General features: G+C 35.4%; 1 protein-coding gene across 1 annotated transcript in view; it reads right to left on the bottom strand.

Moving 5' to 3' along the window:
• ZCCHC7 (zinc finger CCHC-type containing 7) overlaps positions 1 to 19,800 on the bottom strand; it is a 134,349-nt gene that overhangs the window by 39,116 nt on the left and 75,433 nt on the right. Inside the window, exons 3-6 of the mRNA XM_034410764.3 lie at positions 17,607 to 17,650; positions 11,746 to 11,868; positions 9,805 to 9,975; positions 723 to 758 (exon numbers count right to left, since the gene is read on the bottom strand). Coding sequence (XP_034266655.1) covers positions 723 to 758; positions 9,805 to 9,975; positions 11,746 to 11,868; positions 17,607 to 17,650 — 374 coding nt within the window. The remainder of the gene's footprint in view (positions 1 to 722; positions 759 to 9,804; positions 9,976 to 11,745; positions 11,869 to 17,606; positions 17,651 to 19,800) is intronic.

Genomic DNA, 19,800 nt, shown 5'->3' with positions numbered 1-19,800 from the left:
TACAAAAATATAGAAAAAAATAGGGGAACTCAAAATCGCTGTTGTGTATCATCCATCTATCAACTGTATTTTCTTCTAAGTAAGAAAAAAGCAGTCCATGAAGAAATAAGTTCTGTTCTTGAGCCAGTTCATCCCTTTATTATGATCTACCAATAGCCATTCCAATTTCCCATGAGAAATTTAGATATAGTTAAGTAAATTATGAAGCCAAACAGAACATTGCATTAAGTTTACCACAAATATATTTAATACTATTAATAGTCAGTTAAAGTGAAAGTTTTGTAGTACATTTTGACTGTGCTTTATAAACTTCCTCGTAAACAGATATTAAAATTTTATTTTATTTCTAATTTTGGTATCTCATCAAAGCAACTAATCACAAGAACAGTGAAACTATAACAGTTTCTGTAGTATCCATGATTCACTTATTGATATTGTTGGTGTTTAAAGGAGACATTTCATTCTTGTTATGTACTTCTGAAGAAGCTATAAGCAGCAAACTGATATAGTATTACCACAAGTAATTTCTATTACACAAACTGTTTAGAAGAACATGGCAGAAAAAAATAGCATAGGATATTCTTGCATTCTTCAATTCTAACTCTCATCAGATATTTTATTAACTTTCTTCAAAAGATCCTTGTCTCTATTTTATGGTCAGCAGTTCACAGAAGAGTAAATAGGCCCGGTGTAGGACAAAATAAAAAGGTGTTTCTACTTACTGTTAGGTGATACTGCCTCCATATTTCTGGGCAAGCCTGGAAAATAAAAATATTGATCAGCTGGGAGCATGAAACAAGGTGCTTTACAGCCTGTTGATTTTGGCATAACACAGTAACCACTGGTGTCGGTCACAGGAAAATAAGAAGCTTAACTGAGAGGGTCTGCATTTCAGCTTCAAAAACCTGGCTAGACAGTTTAATTGAATTTTACACTGGTTTAACACACTCCCTGCCATTGTCAGAAAGCCAGCAACAGTTTCTCCCCCTTTCTTTTTGCTAAAGTTTAGAACTTTTGAAGACAAGTTTATAATAGTCCCAAAATGTAAATAAAGGCCAGAGATGTTCAACTTTTAAGGCTGGTGGGATACATCACTTAGAGATTAAATTATATCATATTTTCATTTAATCGTTATTCTATTTTTGAATACAATTTTAATTTTAATCAAAATATTGCATGTAGTTATGCTTTTCTGCTTGCGGTTTTACAATTTCTGTATTATTCCACTTTGTTCTACCTCACAGAACTGCATAGCAAAATAAGACACATTTGAATGCACAGAATAAGACACTCTGGAGTACAACTATAACAAAATACACAAAATACTACTTAACACTATCTATTTCCTTCTGACTATAATTTTCACATTAGAAACAGAATATGGAATTTTCAAATAAAATCAGCCTTTCCATTTCAACCTTTATAAAATAGCTGTTTTGATATTTCTCTGACAATTCTTTCATTTTCCATTATCTGTAATGGGACTAATTTGCCCACTTTCTGTATCATTGCAACTAGGTTTATAATAATACATATTATAAAAAACCATTCTAAAATAATCATATAAATTTCTTCTAATAATTGTAGTTTAATGTAAACTAAGATATTTTAAGCAATTTATATGTTTTTTTTTAAAAAAAGATATAATGGAGTACTTTCTTTCTCATCCAAATGCAAATCTTTGGTGTTTTTTTAGACTTTACATTATTAGAAGAGGAACTGCAAGCTATACTCAATATCCATCTGGACATAAAGGAAAGAGGTGTTAACTATTTTGTATATGCACACATATCTGCATGCTTTTATACACATAGAGACAGACACGCAAATACCCATTTGCGATAAAGAAGATATTAAACAATAAACATGTCTGAAACAAACAATAAACAGATCTACTTTTCCTCAATTGATCGTGAAATTCGAACTAAACTATGAGTCCCCATTTTATCCTACAGTACAATAGTATTCTACTACTTTCAAGCTTTAAATGGATTTTACTTTTGGCAATATTTTCACTGGCTTACCATAGTGATAAACAAGCTGTTATTTATCCATTAGTTCTGGATAGGTCCTGATCACTGCACTGTTCTCAATGATAATTTAGCTGAAAAACTATTGGCAATGAAGGGCCTGATGCAAAAATAGCATTTTGATAGTATGTGTCTCAGTCTATTAATAATATTAAAATTTGCTCTAGCAAATATATCACCTCTAACATTAGGAAACGAAACATTAATATTATACAATGTTGTCATGTTGAAATAAATTAGAGACTTCAAAAAACAATAATGAAACATGAATTAGGAAAGGGCTAAATTTCATATAAATATTTGTTCACTTTTAGCCTATGAGGAAAAATAAAATAAAATTAAAATTAAATTCACACAATAAATAAAATTACCCAGATTTAAATTTCACTCAGTATTTTTCACTATTTTTGTTCCAAGTAAAGATACATTAAGATTTAACATAGCATTTAATGTTAAGTACAATGTGACTGAACTCTAATCAAATCTAATCAAGCATTTAGGATTGAATATCCTGAGAGATGTTTCAAAAAATGTTTTTTCCAAATGACTCATACAATTCTGAGACCAGTTCATTCTTTGCATTAGCTTCAAAGCTAATTTGCATTGTTCCCTTAACACTGAAATACTAAATAATTGCTATAGTTTATGGATTGCTTAATTGATGCAGAATTGCTTGCTATGGAAGACAGTACCTCAAAATCTGGTAACACCTGAACATCTGATTAAATATAAATTGTTCTTGTAGGTGAAAAACTGTTACGGAATTTCTCTACATTAGAGTATTCCATTTATTTTCTGGCTCAGTGGTGCAACTGAACTAACATCTAGTTCTATGTACTATGATCTCTGTAAAATGGTGATCAGTTTGCTTCTTAAGTTTTGCACAACTGGAAATTCCAAATATTTATCCTATCAGTAATTTGGACTGGTGAGTATTCATAAAAATAAAGCACAGATCAACCCACTTTGTCACACAAGATGAATCAAGAGTTTATATTGTTCCATTTGACCCATATTGAATTTTATCATGTGCTAATTATTGTTTTATGAGAACAACGGCTTAGTGCATCTGTTGTTTAATTCCCACTTCCCTATTCTCAAATGTGAACATCAAAGAAAATAAAACACTCAATCTTAAACAGCCCCTGACAGCAGACCAAGACTCAAGTGCTCAATAGACAAGGCCCTTGCCACCAGTTCTCATATTTCCACAACAATGAACAAACACAAAAACAGCACTAAGCGGCCTTTCCTCCTTTTCAGCTCCCCTTGGCCAGTTGTCTGCCTTGTACCAGAGAGAACCCTTGAACACAACCCTGCTGGGAACACAACACAGGAGAAAGGATTAGCCTTACTAACATGCTAGCATTTGCAAAAGTGAAGGGGAAAAAAAACATCCCTCCACCAAGACTATATTTGGTATATGAATAACCAAAATGTATGAGCTGACAAGAGACCAGGACAGGCCTACGACTCCCCGGGAGAAAATGTAGCTGTGATGAGTGACAGGGCTTTCAGGAAATATGTTCACAATCACAGACAGTGAAGGCCATGACCTAGATCGTTTAAGAGCTTGTCTTGTCAAATTATCAAAAGCTTCTTCCTCTCTGAATAAAGAGTGACATAAGTGAGTGTCAGAAAGCTGCAGGCTGACAAGCCAAGCATACAATAACAGAATGCACGTCACATACTTGCCGAACACCGCCACTGCTAGCGGCAAATCTTAATGAGAGTGCGGCTGGCCCAGGAGACTTGGGTCCCTGCTGGCACAGCTACTCATCTCACAAAAATCCTTCAGCTCCAAGTCAGTTATGGCCTGACACAATGACTACAATTACTAAACACAACTTTTTAACAGAATTCTCTTGTGCTTTGTCAACGCTGCTGTTAAGAGCTGCCCCATTGCAAGCCACTGCAGCAAACAAAAGATTTACTAATACAAGCCATATTAATTACCTTTGCATGACAGTTAACAGGAAGGGAGCAGATTAAAGTCATCAATAAAACATTTCAGGACACCCTATCAACAGCTTGCCCCAGATAACCCTTCCTCAACTTATATGCACTAAAAGAATCAGAGAATGCTAAAAGCACCCTTTAAAAATAGGATTCATTGTAATTTTTATATACTGAGGAAATTTCAAAGTACACACAGGTATAGGGCCCAGGTCATTACAGGGAATGGTAAGTGCTTTACATAGACATGTGCAGCTTGTTCCCCTGCACATGTCTATGTAAAGCACTTACCATTGTCAAGTTTGTGTTAATTCCTGGAGCAGGTGGAAGGAAGAAAGAAGACGGGGTGGTTATTTGAGAACCACCCTAAATCCTAAATACTTACTGTAACATGCTAAATGTTCATACACCATAACCAAGGGTGAGGGAAAGAAACAGGTACCTGCTCTCTTATGCATTATAACAATATCTCCGCATACAAAGATGTACACTTGCCATAGCTTTCCCATCTAGAAATGCATTTCCACTGAAAATCTGTTTTGTTCTGTCCACAGCTATGAAACTATAACAATAAACTACAAACTCAGTGCTCAAGAGGCCAATATAGCACTGCATTTCAGATATGATCTGTAGCTTCCATGGGAGACCACTGGAAAGCCTATCAATGTTAACGGTAGGACGAAGACAATTCTAGTGCACGGGTTCTGATTTGTCGATGAAGGTTCTCAGTCATCCAGGTAGAGTTGTCTGGAAGTTGAGTCATGGCAATTGGACTCTCTTTTCTTTTTTTGGTTTGAAATTTTTCACTGCTTATCCAAGTAGCTTCTTCAGTCTGAGCAAGTTGCTTAGGAGAATCCCATAGGCATTCTGACTGCCCACAACAGAAATTTCCATTTGCCTATGTCAACTTCAATTCCGCTAACATTTGCATATTAGATTGTAATAAGGCTCTCCAATTTTGGGGGGCTGGTAAGCACATCAGGATTGTTGAAAACATGTTGTGGTTGCTCTGGTAAAATAGATTTGGATGGGCTTGTCCTTTCAGAAAATATTACAGTGCTATAACTACTTACCAGATTTATGGGAATGCTTACTTGTCCTTCCCACTCCCTTTGCTTACATTTGTTTCCTCTCTGGGCAGGTAAACATACCTGTCAATTATTTTTATTGTCTCAAAAAGTTTATGGGCTTATTTGGGACATAGAGAAATTTTGGGAAATAAGGAGAGTCTGGCACTTTGCTTTGCAGTTTCTCATTGGAAAAGAACTAAAGTCAAGCAGGAAGTGGAGTCAAGGGAATATTGGCACATTGGCAAGAGTACTTCAGGCACCATGTTGGCGAGCCCAGAATTATATTGATGCCCACATTCTGCAAAAATCAAATACAGTGCTTAAGAACTAATTATAAAGCAAATAGAACAGATTCTCACAGAAAATTACCCAGTTAAATAATATAAATTAGGCAGTGACAGATAGAAATATCTACGCAAAAGATCCAAATAACCATAAGGTGAAGCAAAAATTATATTTGTATTGTTATTTGAGCAGTGCTCAAGGAACCCTCTTCTCAATGTAATCCCACAAAATTATGGAGTTTGTATTAGAATGTGAGTCCAGACAAAGCCTAGGTAACCAATAGGATCTTCTGAAAGAGCATGCGAAGAATTCTGTAAAATATGTTGCATGCATGGAAGATCCTTTCTATTTCTAGGCTCACTTTTCCCAGCTTGCACTCTTCAGCTAAATAGAACAGCTAAAATCACTTTTGGATCCAAGCCACACGGTGAAACTATTACAATATTTTGAGCAAGAAAATCTTAAAATAAAGATAAATATATCTGAACGTTTGGAATGCTGAATTAAGACTTAAATGTATCTGATTTTTAGAAAATGGTTATACACATTGAATTAAATCTGAGATTTCATTATGATTATTTTCAGACAAGTAATATTTCATTAACAATTAACAATGCACTAAATGCTATGGAATGTTGCAAGACTATTTTTGCACATGTTACTGAAACAATAGATTTTGTTCTCAAATAAATATGCTTATAAATATTAAGAAGGAAATATACACTGTCCGGAAAACATGCACTTTTCAAACATTTCCTACAATTACTCTCTGGAAATTCTATCATTCATTTCATATATTTTTTCCCTTTTTTTATCCTGTTAGATTCTTATAATGCATTCTTTCAAATAAATACATCATCATGTTGTTTTAGAAACAAGTTTGGGGAGGAATTAAAAATAGTGTTTGAGTGTATTTTGCAAGCATAGTTTTAAATTATTTTAAAGGATGCTGAGTTTGATTAGAAGGATTAGGCTTTAAACTACCGTTTTCCCCAAAATAAGACATCTCCTGATAATATATCACTTTTGAGCACATGGCAATAAAGCCAAGCGCTTATTTCAGGGTCCAAAAAAAATATAAGACAGGGTCTTATTTTCGGGGAAACACGGTAAATCATGAAGAAGTTGGTGGCAAAGCTCAGATGTAAAGACACAATTTATATGTTGCTGGGAAAAAAACTAGTAAAACTAATTTAAATATCAAGGAAGAAACTGGCAAATTCCTATTGAAAATATAGGAATAAACATTGTAACTTTTAATGCAAGAGGATAAATATAATCCGATGAATACAAGATATTATTAGATGACTCATAATTGGCTTGTTATGGCCAATACTACATAAATAAAATTTGAATTTTGATCCCATAATTAGCATAGTTTGGCAGTGAAGAATGAAACTTGTTCAAAATAAACAGAAAGGGAGAGGGGGTAGGCAAAAAATGAACTACAATGTTTATTTAAATTATGTACAAGCGTTTACTTAAATTACATGTTTAGAAAAGTAGGAAAACTGAGAAAACCACTGGTAAATCCAACTTAAAGTAAGTGGAGGAACGGAAAAAATAATGGTTGATGTAGGTGTGGATTGTGTGTGGTTTGTTTTTTTTTAAAGGAAACTGCAGATTTTTTAGAGAGGTGTGAAGGGATTTTTAATTGCACTGACATCTGTTAGAAAGCAATCTCTGCCAAGACTGGTCTCACTAGGAAATTTTGACTGGCCTAGCTAACAGCTTTCTCCATCAGTAGCTGAAAGAAAGCACAAGGGGATCAACTCTCCTTGACGTGATTCTAACCAATGAAAAGCATTTTTATTAATGATATGGAAATAATGACCAGGCAGCACTGGAGTTCTTGATTTTATGGAAAACTATATTTGAGCATATCTGTAAATACATAATTTAGATTTCAAGGAAATAGATTTTAATAGAGCAGTAATACCTAATATTCAGGGACATGAAAACCTAATTGGAAAAGATGGACTTGGACAGAAATTCTAACACCCCCCCCCCCCAAATTACATAAGATGTGAAAAGAAAACAATATTACAGTATTTGAGTTTGGGGGAAAAATGCTAATAATAAAAAGGATTTAAATGGTTTAGTATGAAAGGGGGGGGAGAGAAACAGTAAACCTGAAAGCAAATTCAAGAGTCAAAATTATCACTAAAATTGATAAAGCATCTACATATGCTGTATGAGTTCAGATCTCATTCACTCATACCGTCAAATGAATTAAATATTAAGAAAGAACTTGCTGAGTATCTGTTATTTTTGAGAAGTCCCAAAGATTAGGAAAAATAAAGGATCCTATCATCACAGTTATTACAAGTTGGGAACAAGTCTTATCACTCTAGTTTAGTTTAGTTTATTTGATTTGTATACCGCCCTACTCCCAAAGAACTCAGGGCAGTGAACAGCCAACAATAAAATACATAAATACACAAAATTTAAAAACCTGATAAAATCAAATTAAATTATTTGGCCCAGACAAATTAAAATACCCCAATAATTTAAAAACAGATTAAAATTTACGTATTTAAAAAGGGAAGAGATCAGGCCAAGACCGCTTGATGGAATAAAAAGGTCTTCACAGCACGGCGGAAGGAGCGCAGATCCGGGATCCTCCGTATCTCCGGGGGGAGCTCATTCCAGATGGTAGGTGCCCCCACAGAGAAGGCTCTCCCCCTAGGGGCCGCCAGTCGACACTGTTTGGCTGACGGCACCCGGAGGAGTCCCTCTCTATGAGAGCATACTGGCCGATGGGAGGCTATTGGTGGTAGTAGGCGGTCCCGTAAATAACCAGGCCCTAAGCCACTCTAAGTGCATCTTATTTATTGATAAGGTAATTTTCTTGATAAAGTATGGGATTTTTTTCACACACACTCTGATTAGTCAACTAATTGGTTTATTTACTATTATCGGATTTATAACCACTCAAATCACAGATGCCTCCAAGCAGCTGACATTTTAAAACTAGAATAAGCAATAAAAGGAAAAAGAATATATATATATATATTCAACACACCAGAAAAAGAAACCAAGAGAGTTTGACACCAATTCACTCCAGCCTAGAAGCAAAGCCAGGTTTTCAAGGATTTTTGGAACACCTAAAGACTGGGTGCCATATGAGTCTTGGAGAGGATGCTATTTCAAAGGACCAGCGCTACAATCATATATGATAATGGAAGGGACTTCCATGAGTAACTGCAGTGTAATGCACAAGATAAAGGAAAGTTATTCAAGTTATTATGCCTAAGTGGCATAATGAAAATGAGAGAAGATCAGAGAAGGATACATTTTTAATGAAAGGGGCAAATGAAAAACAGCATTCGAAAATTATGTTCTAATTTGCATTGAACCATCAGTTTTGATGTCTATCTTCACAAGAACTTACATAGTTTTTACTATTTTCCTATATTAGGAAATCTTTACAATGTAACATCCCCTCCAAAGCATAACATAGTAAAAAAAAAGTCAATTTCATGTTTGTAAAAAACAACATTCACATTCCCTTTAACCAACCTTATATATGTTAACTTAATACTTCATTACTGAAACTGAAAAAGAATTTAATTGGAACATAGGAATACAAAAGACTATATATCCTTTCTATTTTAAAGGAAATATTTCAGAATCTCCAATAAGACTTGAAAATGTGTATATGTGGCTAAAACTCCAGAGATAATTGACTGGACATCAGTACCATGAACAGCAGCTAATCTTCTCAGTTACAATTATAAGAAAAAAATTACAAACTGAGACTATGAAAACACAAACACACACACACACACACACACACAATGTGCCTAATCAGCTTTTCTTAGCACATGGTTTTTAGAAGAGAATATGCAAGCTGTTTATCTGGCAAATCTGTGCTACAAAGGTCTGGCTGCTGAATATCACATGGCAACCAACTTTTGCTATGAATTTTGATGAGATATGTAAATAAATGGCATCTATTCACTTCCTCAGCATTATTTGTTTCTGGTCAGAGATCTGTTGGAATAATGTAATTATATGCCATACAAAACTAAATAATTTGGACCCTAGGTAAAAAATGAAGATAATAATTAGATTATTTTCTCATCAACTTTATTATTTTTGCATTCTGAGTGTTTTAAATCATATATACTTAATAATCCGTAAAACAAATGCTTAAAGAATGCTAATATTCATAGAAATTAATGCATTTCAGAAATAAAAAAAATATATGCAAACAATGATTTAGCACTCCAGTAATGCTTTTGTATTTCTATTTTTGCATTCTTTTTTTAATTTTATTTTTACACATATTTATGGTGCAGAAAATACTACTTTTGTACATCTAAACTGTGTCTTCAGACAAACACATGCTAAGAGACCAGCAATGGATAAACAGGAATGACTAAGAGAAATTCTGAGGGGAAAAAGAAAGAAAGAGAAAAAAAGAATCACTGGGTAGTTTCTGTTAACAATGTACTCACATCTGCATAATGACCTCTCATATCACAGCGGTTGCAATGTTTTTTCCAGTACATTCTCTCAGGGCACTCTCTAGAGCAGTGTCCTGGCAAACAACAATTTAAACAAAATCGTGCTGGACAGCTGTTTTGCAGGTGACCTCTCTGTGCACATAGACAACAGGGTGGAATTTTCTGCAAAATAAAATGTAAAGAAACAAAAATGATCAAATGTTTATAAAATCAGAGGAATTTAAATTAAGTAAAATAAACAAGGCACTTCTATTTATATTCACAGAGAATGTCTAAGTCCTTCGCTTAAGACCTACTGTACTATTTCATAATCTCATGCATTGCCTACCTAAGGAAGCCGTCAATTAATAATTAAAACATAAGGTAAAATGAAACAACAGTACAATAAATAAAGAGCAGAAGATGAACAATCAATAGCTAATGAATAAAATCATTTCCAGTACTGCTAGGCACAACAAGAGGTCCTTCCCAAAATTCCACAAGTAAGACCAATCTGCTTGGAAAAAAGTAGTTACTTAGATCAGTGTTCCTCAAACTGGGCAACTTTAAGATACACGGAATTCAACTCCTAGAATCCCCCAGCTATTATTTAAGACTTAGATAACAATGCTGTAGAAAGCCTTTGAAAGAAGCGGTTTGCAAAGTGCATTGCTGTGATTGAAGCACCTTTCTTCAAAGTATTACAGCAGCTATGTCCTCTGCAAACCCGCCAAAGCTTTGAAAGCTGGCCCCAAGCTGACACGTATGTATGGCTATAGAGATAACACTTCCACTGGAACTGCTAGTGAAGTGCAATGGCAGAACCTGCTCACACCCACAGAGATAGCAGGGGCAACTTCCAAAGCAGCGAGGTCAGGCACCAGCCTTGCCACGGATCCCAACTGTTGTAATGCTTCAAAGAGAGATTTTTCATTTGTGTTAACCTGTTTTGGAATGCCTTTCTATGACAAGATACAAGAAATTGTATCTAATAGCAATCAGGAAAGCTCCCAATAACTGATTATGCCAATGGATTGTCTTATCATTCTCCAATACTCTATATACTCTTGCTCACCGCTCAATTTGCCACGTTGTTTAATTTTTTGTGTGGCTGTTCTTTAAATGTCTCATGGTATTTATGATATTAATGTGTTGTACTCATAGTGAAATTTTACACTTCTGTTTCAACTATCATCTTTCAGCCAATGAGCATACAACTAATAAAGTGTAGACATACTGCTTAAATCTATCCTGGAGATAATTTGTTGTTGCTATTATCCTGATGAAAAATTATTAGCATTGGGTTGCCCACCACTATGCACAATACTATGGATTCTGTATTCTGTAGGAGGAATTCTCTCATCAACTCAGTGGACATTTTTTCCCTATTCTTCTAGGCATGCATATAAAAATAGAAAGTGTGTGCAAGGTGGACACGGTAGAAGGTGTAAAAGCTGTGTTTTATCATTTGCTTCCTCAATGAGGGCAGAGTGGGGACTAATTATAGGATGCATGCCTGTATCTCACTTTCTCACAAGCCTTATTGTTCTGTCCACTCATTCACTAAAGTGGGGAAAAGAAAAAAGAAATCTTCAGCGAGCAGGTGGTAATCCTCAGCATGGGCCACTGGGTCTCTCTTGATTGGATTATATTGCTGAGAGCCACTGAAGAAAGCACCAACTTCAAATACTCCATCTCCTCTCTTACAAGGGAATCATGCTCCTAATACCTTCCGATTAATCTCTAGGATAGGATCCACAATGCAAAGAAATTAGCAGGTAATGTTCCTTGGGTCTAAACTGCCATTGCAGTTGAGAGCATGGAAATTGCTTTCTTTCTTTTTTTCTTTTTTTCCCTTTCTCAAAATGCCAGCCAGTAAAATTATTTCAGACCAGCGCTTTAAAGTCTGAAAGTCTCAGCCAGCAATAAAACAAATTGAAATACTACATTTACCTTTGGGGCAGGGCAATTTTTTGATAAATGACCTCGTTTATCACAATTTCTGCAAGTGACGTTTTTGTCCGCTGTGTAGTATCTGTTGTTATGTCGCACTGAAACATAATTACCAATCTGTGCCTGAGGAAACAAAAGGATTTTTATTAGAAGTTGAAAGCTTAATGTTCTGCCACCTTAAGCTTTTATAACAATCAAGCCTAAGATATTGAATTTTTAAAAGAAAGGTGTTTATTTTTATAGTTCTTACGCATATGCACCCTCTAGAATCAAGATAGGCTTCCTATCTGTAAATAAGTACCATATAAATATTTTTGCAGGGGTATATTACGTCCTTTTCAAAGCAGTTTTTAGAAGTTACTTTTTTCTAAAACTTTTAGTCAATATTATTGACAATATTATTTAATAATGGCATCTTTTGCAAAATACATTTAATTTCATTGGGAAAATAACTAACCTACCAATGAATGTAGAGATGACATTATTAAATTTGATTAATAAATAAATTTGATTAATAAATAAATAAATCGCATGCATAAGTTGCCATGAGGAAACATCCACTGAATTGCCAACAAAAGAAAACATCCTTGATTTTTACACATAGATCAGAAATTTACAAGTTGGTCAATATACCTTACTATTCAAATAAAACTGAAAATCAAAAGCTAGACTATGACTTTAAGAAAAAAAAAGCAAGTATTTCTTTTTCCAAATATGAAAAGCTTCTCAAGAAACAAAAGTATTATTCTATATTTCCATACACTACTCTCTTTTAGTTCCAAATATTTCTGATATTCCATGGTTCAAGTTAATGCTCCAATTTCTTATTACACACCACCTGCATTTTACATCTGTGCACACAGCTCCTTGACCTTTAGTTTTAAGCCCTAATACCTGGCTCAGTATGTGCTCCTCTAATTAAATAACATGGTCACTATCAACTGTAGCCTTTTGCATTAGAAAGCCAGTAGGTGCCCATTTACTGCCATTGACTATTCTGCATCACCCACATAAATAATAAATTCTCACAAAGAAATCTTACTAGCTATGTGGTTTTTTTTTTTTTTTTTTTTTTTTAAAGGAAAGAAACAGGTTCAGGAGTGCATCAATGCCTTGAAACCATGACTGGAAGCTAGAAAAAAAAAAGCAGTTGCTACATTTGGGCAGATGTTAGTTTATTCTAGACATTCTGCCATTCAGCTCGCTTGCAGACCAGTCAAGCAGAACTCCTAAGTGGAGTGAGCAATAGAAGGTTTGTAGGGGTGTGTGTGTGTACGCACATGTGTGTGTGAAATCTCCAAGAAAATTCACCTGTAATGAAGCAGAAGATTCCTCCAGAAGATTCACCTTTTCTGCCTTCTTCCCATCTCTCTCAGCTTACATTGCAACAACCCATGCCATTGTTTGAATTCTTATGTGAAAGTTTTTTTAATCTTTATGTGATGATTAAGGAAAATAATAAAACTGTTAATAGCAACTCATGCTATTATGTGGAGTACTTCCAATAATTGATGAAGCGTTTTTTTTTAGGAAAACAGCTGACAGGAACAAAAGGAGATTGAAAAATTCAACCTCAGCCTGGTTCCCTAATGTGATGAATACTAGAGAATCCAACCTTATGGTTACAGTCCAATTCACATTGGCCTTTTTCCATGGACAGTGAGAGAAATTATTTAACAGGAATTGGGTTCCTGTCTGTCAGCATGATAATTCTGTGGAGATAGGCTAGACTAAATATAATGTTCTAGGAGAAACTAGCAAAATATAGAGTTTGAAAATGGACAAGAGGGGAAAAACAAAATGAAATCCCCCAATGAATCTCTATGGGTGAAGTAGTTGTGTATGCTGCGAACTGTTCCATTTTTAAGCCCTTCCGTCCTGGTTGTATGACTCAGAGTAGAGTTGATATTAAGTGGTTGGAAAGAATGCCAGAAGTCACAATTTCCAAGCTTTCCTTATTCTATTCTATTTTGTGGGGAGTGGGGTTTAGCAGATTTTACATTGTCCCAAAGGTGCTTTTTCAAGAGGCAACTGGACTTTCTGGTTTTTCTCTGAAAAGCTGATAAAGCTTCTTATCCAAGAAGCTTTATCAGATCTTGAGCTCAGCTCTCTCAGAGCTGAAGAAGTTTCTTGGATGAGAAGTGAAATGTCTTCAAAAAAAAAACCAACACACCAGAAAGTTCAGTTGCCTCTTGAAAAAGCACTTTGGGGACAACAATGACCTGGTTGACTTAGAATCTCCATAGGCAGATTTTTACACTGCTTATCTTTACAGTATAATGCAGCTTGGTTGGCTTGCCTGGATTGTCCAAAACCCAAATTGATTAGAAATGGCAGCAGATGTCTTAGACTTTGCAACGGGTATAAAACATTAGTAATGCACTGACCTATTGTGTAGACATTGTGCTTTCAATCTGTATTTAGACCTTAATTTGGGAACGGAATCAGCAAATAGCTGATATATTATTTTCTTTAACAGGCAAAGGAAGGCCAACTTCATTGATTCTGTTTGATCTTTCTGAGATATTTTATATCATCTGCCAAAGTGTTCTGGACCATTTTCATGAATTAAGGATTTAGTATAACAGTTCCACTTTAACTTATAGGACTGTTCTCAGACATACTCATAAATATCTTTGCCAAAACTGGCCATGAAACATCTTAACAGATGCTTGTGATTTGGTGTTCTCTGTAGTAGAGCCTATGATCTGAACGTAGGCTCCATGTCCTAAAATTCATGAGCTGAATTATCTCCTGTTTCAAAGACCTATCTTTTCACCAGGTCTTTCTCATGAATACCACTTGAGGGTTTTGTTTTAATTTGACTCTATTGCTCCTTTTAATGAATGTATTTCACACTTCTTACATTTTCTGCTTTGTTATTATATTTTAGTAAGTGTTGAGACCTAATTGTCTGGGGAGCAGTTTAGAAATTTGAATAAATGAATTGGATCTGTAAAGGAAGGATCAGAACCAATCATTGGAGATCTAACTTTGGTGGCTGGAGAGGGATTAATTCCTGAAAAAAACTGGGATCACTATAGCAGTCCCTCTATGCAGGAATGGAAGATCAGTTGAGAATATCCTCAAGAGTGATTACAGCCAAATAATTCCTCAATGTTCTGGAGAATGTACCAGGTGAAAGGGCTGACCATTCTGTCAAAGCTCCAGTTTTTGCTAAGAAATAAATAGCAAAAGTTTCTTAAAAAGTAACTTATAATATCACTTCTGAGCTCGCTTCTCTGACTACAAGAATGTTGTGGTCCGCCAGCAGCCTGCGGAACTGGCAGTGGAGTTGGACAGTGAGGAGGCTGGGGTGGAACATGGGCCGGTCCTGGAGTCTGGAGAAGGCCCAGACGAGGGCTCGGCATCGGAGGCAGAGATGGGGCCGGGGCCAGGGCCATCTGGGAGTGATGCACGGACTCCAGAGCTCCCAGAGTCAGACAGCAGAGAGGCAGAGGAACAGGAGGAGCCTGTTCCTAGTGCACGCATGCGCAGAGCTACCAGAAGGCAAGAGCAGCTAAAGCAAAAGGGATGACTCAGGAGTAAGGCGAGGAGATGATTGGCCCCTCCCATAAGGCTTAAAAGAGAAACAAAGGCACTTGGGCCTCTTGCAGGAATTGCTAACTCTGGCATTGCTAACTCTGTTTCCAGTCAGCATCTCTTGTTTGTTTCTGAACTTCGTGGGGCTTTGCCAAGTAAGGCCTTTGGCAAGGTGTCAAAGAAGATAAAGGTTAGTGATTATCCCAAAGGACTTCTTCCGGAGGACTTATTTTGCAACTAATTGGGACTCAGCTGGGAATGAATGTAATTTTCAGCTGTTACAATAAAATAGGTTTGTTTGGGACTAATTGTGTATTGTAATAACTCAGTAAGCCTAGGTCACAACAAAGAAACTCAGAAAGCATTTTTTCTGAGAACTCCAAGCACTGAAACAAGTCAGGATATGACAAGGTCAGGCAGCATAAATCTCACAGTAAATCAACAAAGCATACATTAGAGAAGTATTTGTTAGCAGCAAATATATTTTTCATCATTGCACTGCATTTGCTATGATATTTATGTTATAAACTGCTTGCTTCAATGCTTGGAGCTCCTCAGTTAATTGCCCAGCAGAATTTCCTTGAGGGGGTGAATAGATAGGGACTTTGAGGACCATCTCATTCACAAACTCTTCAGACTTTATGCCACAGACCTGAAAGATCAGTTTTCAAGGTCAAAATGATGCTTGAAGGAGCCTGTTACGTTTAGTAAGAATTTGTAGAAAGATTACAGGTATTCCTCGACTTACAACAGTTCATTTAGTGACCGTTCAAAGTTACAATGGCACTGAAAAAAGTGACTTATGCCATTTTTCACACTTATGACCTTTGCTGCATCTCCATGGTCATGTGATCAAAATTCTGACACTTGGCAACTGACTCATATTTATGATGGTTGCAGTGTCCCAGGGTCATGTGATCACCTTTTGTGACTTCTGACAAGCAAAGTCAATGGGAAAGCCAGATTCACTTAGCAACCATGTTACTAACATAAGAAATGCAGTGATTCACTTAACAAATGTGGCAAGAAAGATCATAAAATGGGGCAAATCTCACTATCTTGCTTAGGAAAACAGAAATTTTGGGCTCAACTGTTGATGACTACCTGTATGGGGGTTCAGGAAGCAGTTAATGCCTTGTTACTGGAGGAATTAAGTTGTACTCCTTGTCTCCCTCTCTCAGGTGTGTGTGTGTGTGTGTGTGTGTGTGTGTGTGAGAGAGAGAGAGAGAGAGAGAGAGAGAGAGAGAGAGAGAGAGAGAGAGAGAGAGAAGGAGGGAGGGAGGGAGGGAGGGAGAGGGAGGGAGGGAGGGAGGGAGAGAGAGATTACAGCAATGAACTATGATTCTCTCAATGATGCTTAATAGCACTGACTGCTATGATTTTTCTGGAATTATTTTTGTGACTTGCAAATTGGAGTTGCTATATTAAAATAACATTCCTACTGCTCAGTAACAGGTAACAGCATTCTGCTAATTCTACTTGACTTCATAGTATCTGGACTGTAGGATCCCCAGGAATTCATTCTCTTCCTTCTGATGTGTAACACTTATAACAAACCATCACAAATTATAATCTAGAGATCTGTGACATGGTTTCAGCACTGTGCTGATTGCAGTTCTGTATAAATCCTGGGAAGAACAGAGGCATGGATGATTAAATAAACCTAAGATGAATTTTGAGAAGACAGGGGCATTGTGGTTAGATGGATTTTAAGTAGTTTAACTGTTTGTAATAAGTAACAAGTTGTCATATTCAATTTAATTGCCCAGTTATGATGCTGGACAGAATGAATATCTTAATAATCCAAGAATGGTACTATTATAGAACATGTTATGTAGCTCTATTATGAAAGCTTGTCTGGAAGTTTCATCTTGGACAGAAAACAGTTTAGAGATAAAATAGAGCAGCTAGGCTAAACCAATCCTCTATGTATAACACAACTTTACTTAAATGAACATATCTAGGAATAAAACCTTACATGAAGCTCTAATTAACACAATTATTTAATTATCTTCTATAACAGAGTTTCCCAAACTTTCTGGCTTTGTGGGCCGGAGCGTGTGGGTGGCAGGGAAGCACACCCCTACCTTCTGCTGGTACATGAGGGGATGTACATGCACAGGTTCATCTACTGCTTCAGGTGACCTGGGTTTGAACAGTTCACGGCCCAGTAGTGGCCTGAAGATTGGGGACACCTATTCTACAAGGTTTTAGAAAACACATGAAATCCCCAGAAGTGTTTATGATGTATTTTTTCAGTAATGAAAATACATTAATATAAAATATTAATATAAAATAGACAAAACACAATATTGTACCTGTAAGTCTTTATCACTGATGGTCCATCCTGTTCTATCTTCTCCTGCAAAACAATTATTTGGAAACAATTGAAATGGATTTTAGGAACTAAAGGATTTGTCTTATTAGTAGCAAGTTAATGAAAGAAAGTTACAAAATTTCCAAAGCGTTATCACAAAACCTTTTTAGATTTTACCTATATTATCTGCACAGTATCTAATCTGGTGAAGTAGGTGACATACAAATTAATAAATAATAATAATTGTAAGCAATGTATTTTGAGACAATATATAATGTTTTAATACTAAATAGTATTTTAATTATTTTAATTTATATAGGAAGATTTCAGGGATTCTTTCATGAGAAGATTAGTAATGACTTTTTTTTATCACCACAAATGATAAAGGAACATTAATGAACTGTATACAAAGAGCAAGATCTGAAAAGTCTTTGGAAGCTTGTGTAGGTCATAAATTCTGTTTTAATAGCGCATCAAAAGCTTCACTGCCCCAGAATCTTAATGAATAAAATAAATAAAATAAATTTTCCAATGAATGTTCACTGAGTTTCAAGATCTATTGAAAATATTTTGTAACATAAAAATATAACTAGAATATCAATTATCATTTGGATGGTTCTAACATGGGCACATATGACAACGTTGTATGTTATTCTATACATTTGACATAATATTCCTCGTCAATTCTGAATTTGTTTTTTAAATTAAGCTTTCAAACCAACCATTGTAACTATATGCTAGCTATCTATGTATTTCACATTAAAGCAATCAGATAAATATTAGCTTTCACTTGGTTGATTAATATGCAGTTCTCAACTTATAAAAAGCTCTTCATCATTTTTGGTATAACATAAATATTTATCTAAAATCTTTAGATTGCCTTTTGGGAAACATACATAACTAGCAGCATCCAACAAAAGATGAATCCAGTTGAGATATAATGAATGAATAAAAATGTAAGAATCCAGTATAATAAGGAAACACCATGACTCAGGAATTAGTGTTATAAAAACCCTCTTAGAGAAAGGCAGATGGAACAAATGGATTTTCAAGGATATTTGAAAGCTTGTACAAAATGTTCTTTCATAGTGCCAAAGAAAACAGTCCCACATCCAGGAGAACACCAATAAGAAGGTCCTTGACTGGCACTCAAAAAGGGCCTCTATAGTTGATCTTTACAGAAGGATCATACAATTGAAGGCAGTCTTCTGTATATCCCGTTTAAAACTTTAAAAGGAAACAGATACAAGGGAAAACAGTCTTCTATATATCCCCAAATTGTTTAAATCTTTAAAAAGTTAACACAAGGGCTTTAAAAAGAACTCAGAACTGCTCTGATAATCATATACAATTGGTGCAAAATTAGTGTAACATGTTTGGATCTCCTATTCACACAGATACACAGCGCACTAATATTTTAAAATCATTTTAGCCTATATGGGTAATCAGATGTGAATGGTCACTATTTCCCAGACCAGATGCCAAACCATGGGTAACGTAGATATTGCCTGCTGTTGCACCCCAGCAATGGTGCCAGAGGATTATTGCCATTCATTCAAAAAATAACAGCAGCATATAGCCAACATGAGTAATAGGCACTGAATTTGCATAATGTTTTAAAATAACAATAGGATTGAGTTTGCAAATTTCAACATTAAAAATAATATGCTGTGTGAAAAAGTAGCTTCCTTTGTTATTCTATATCATCTTCATTGGTGATATTAGTAATAGCACTATAGAAGATGATGCAAAAAAAAAATGCCTTACCATTTTCCCCCACTGGAAGTATATATTTGTCTGCTATATTAATTGAATTAAAGTAAAACACATTCAAATCAACTTCAGATTTTAATTCAATTTATATAGCAGACAAATATAATGTCTCACCCCACAGCTTTTCTTACAGTCCCTAGCACAGCCCACAAAGACATAGCCCTCAGCTCCAAGATGGCTGCTCCTGCATTTAAAAACACAGCTACATCTACAAACAACTTGGCAATTTTAAATATCCAATTATTCATATCAAAGTATTGGAATATGCCATGTAACAAAGTTGATTTATCTTTTTAAATGCCATACCTTAGTCAACTTTTCTCTGACTAGCCTACAATTTATTTACATTTTTCTTTAAGAATATAAAAAATCTTGTAGAATTTTGTTCTTGAACTACAAATTGAAGATATGACCTGTAGCTA

This window comes from Pantherophis guttatus, chromosome 2 (assembly GCF_059756535.1).
Source record: "Pantherophis guttatus breed Tessera chromosome 2, ASM5975653v1, whole genome shotgun sequence".
NCBI lineage: Eukaryota > Metazoa > Chordata > Lepidosauria > Squamata > Colubridae > Pantherophis > Pantherophis guttatus.
The sequence above is the reverse complement of the archived record's forward strand: the minus strand, read 5'-3'. Positions and strand labels throughout refer to the sequence as shown.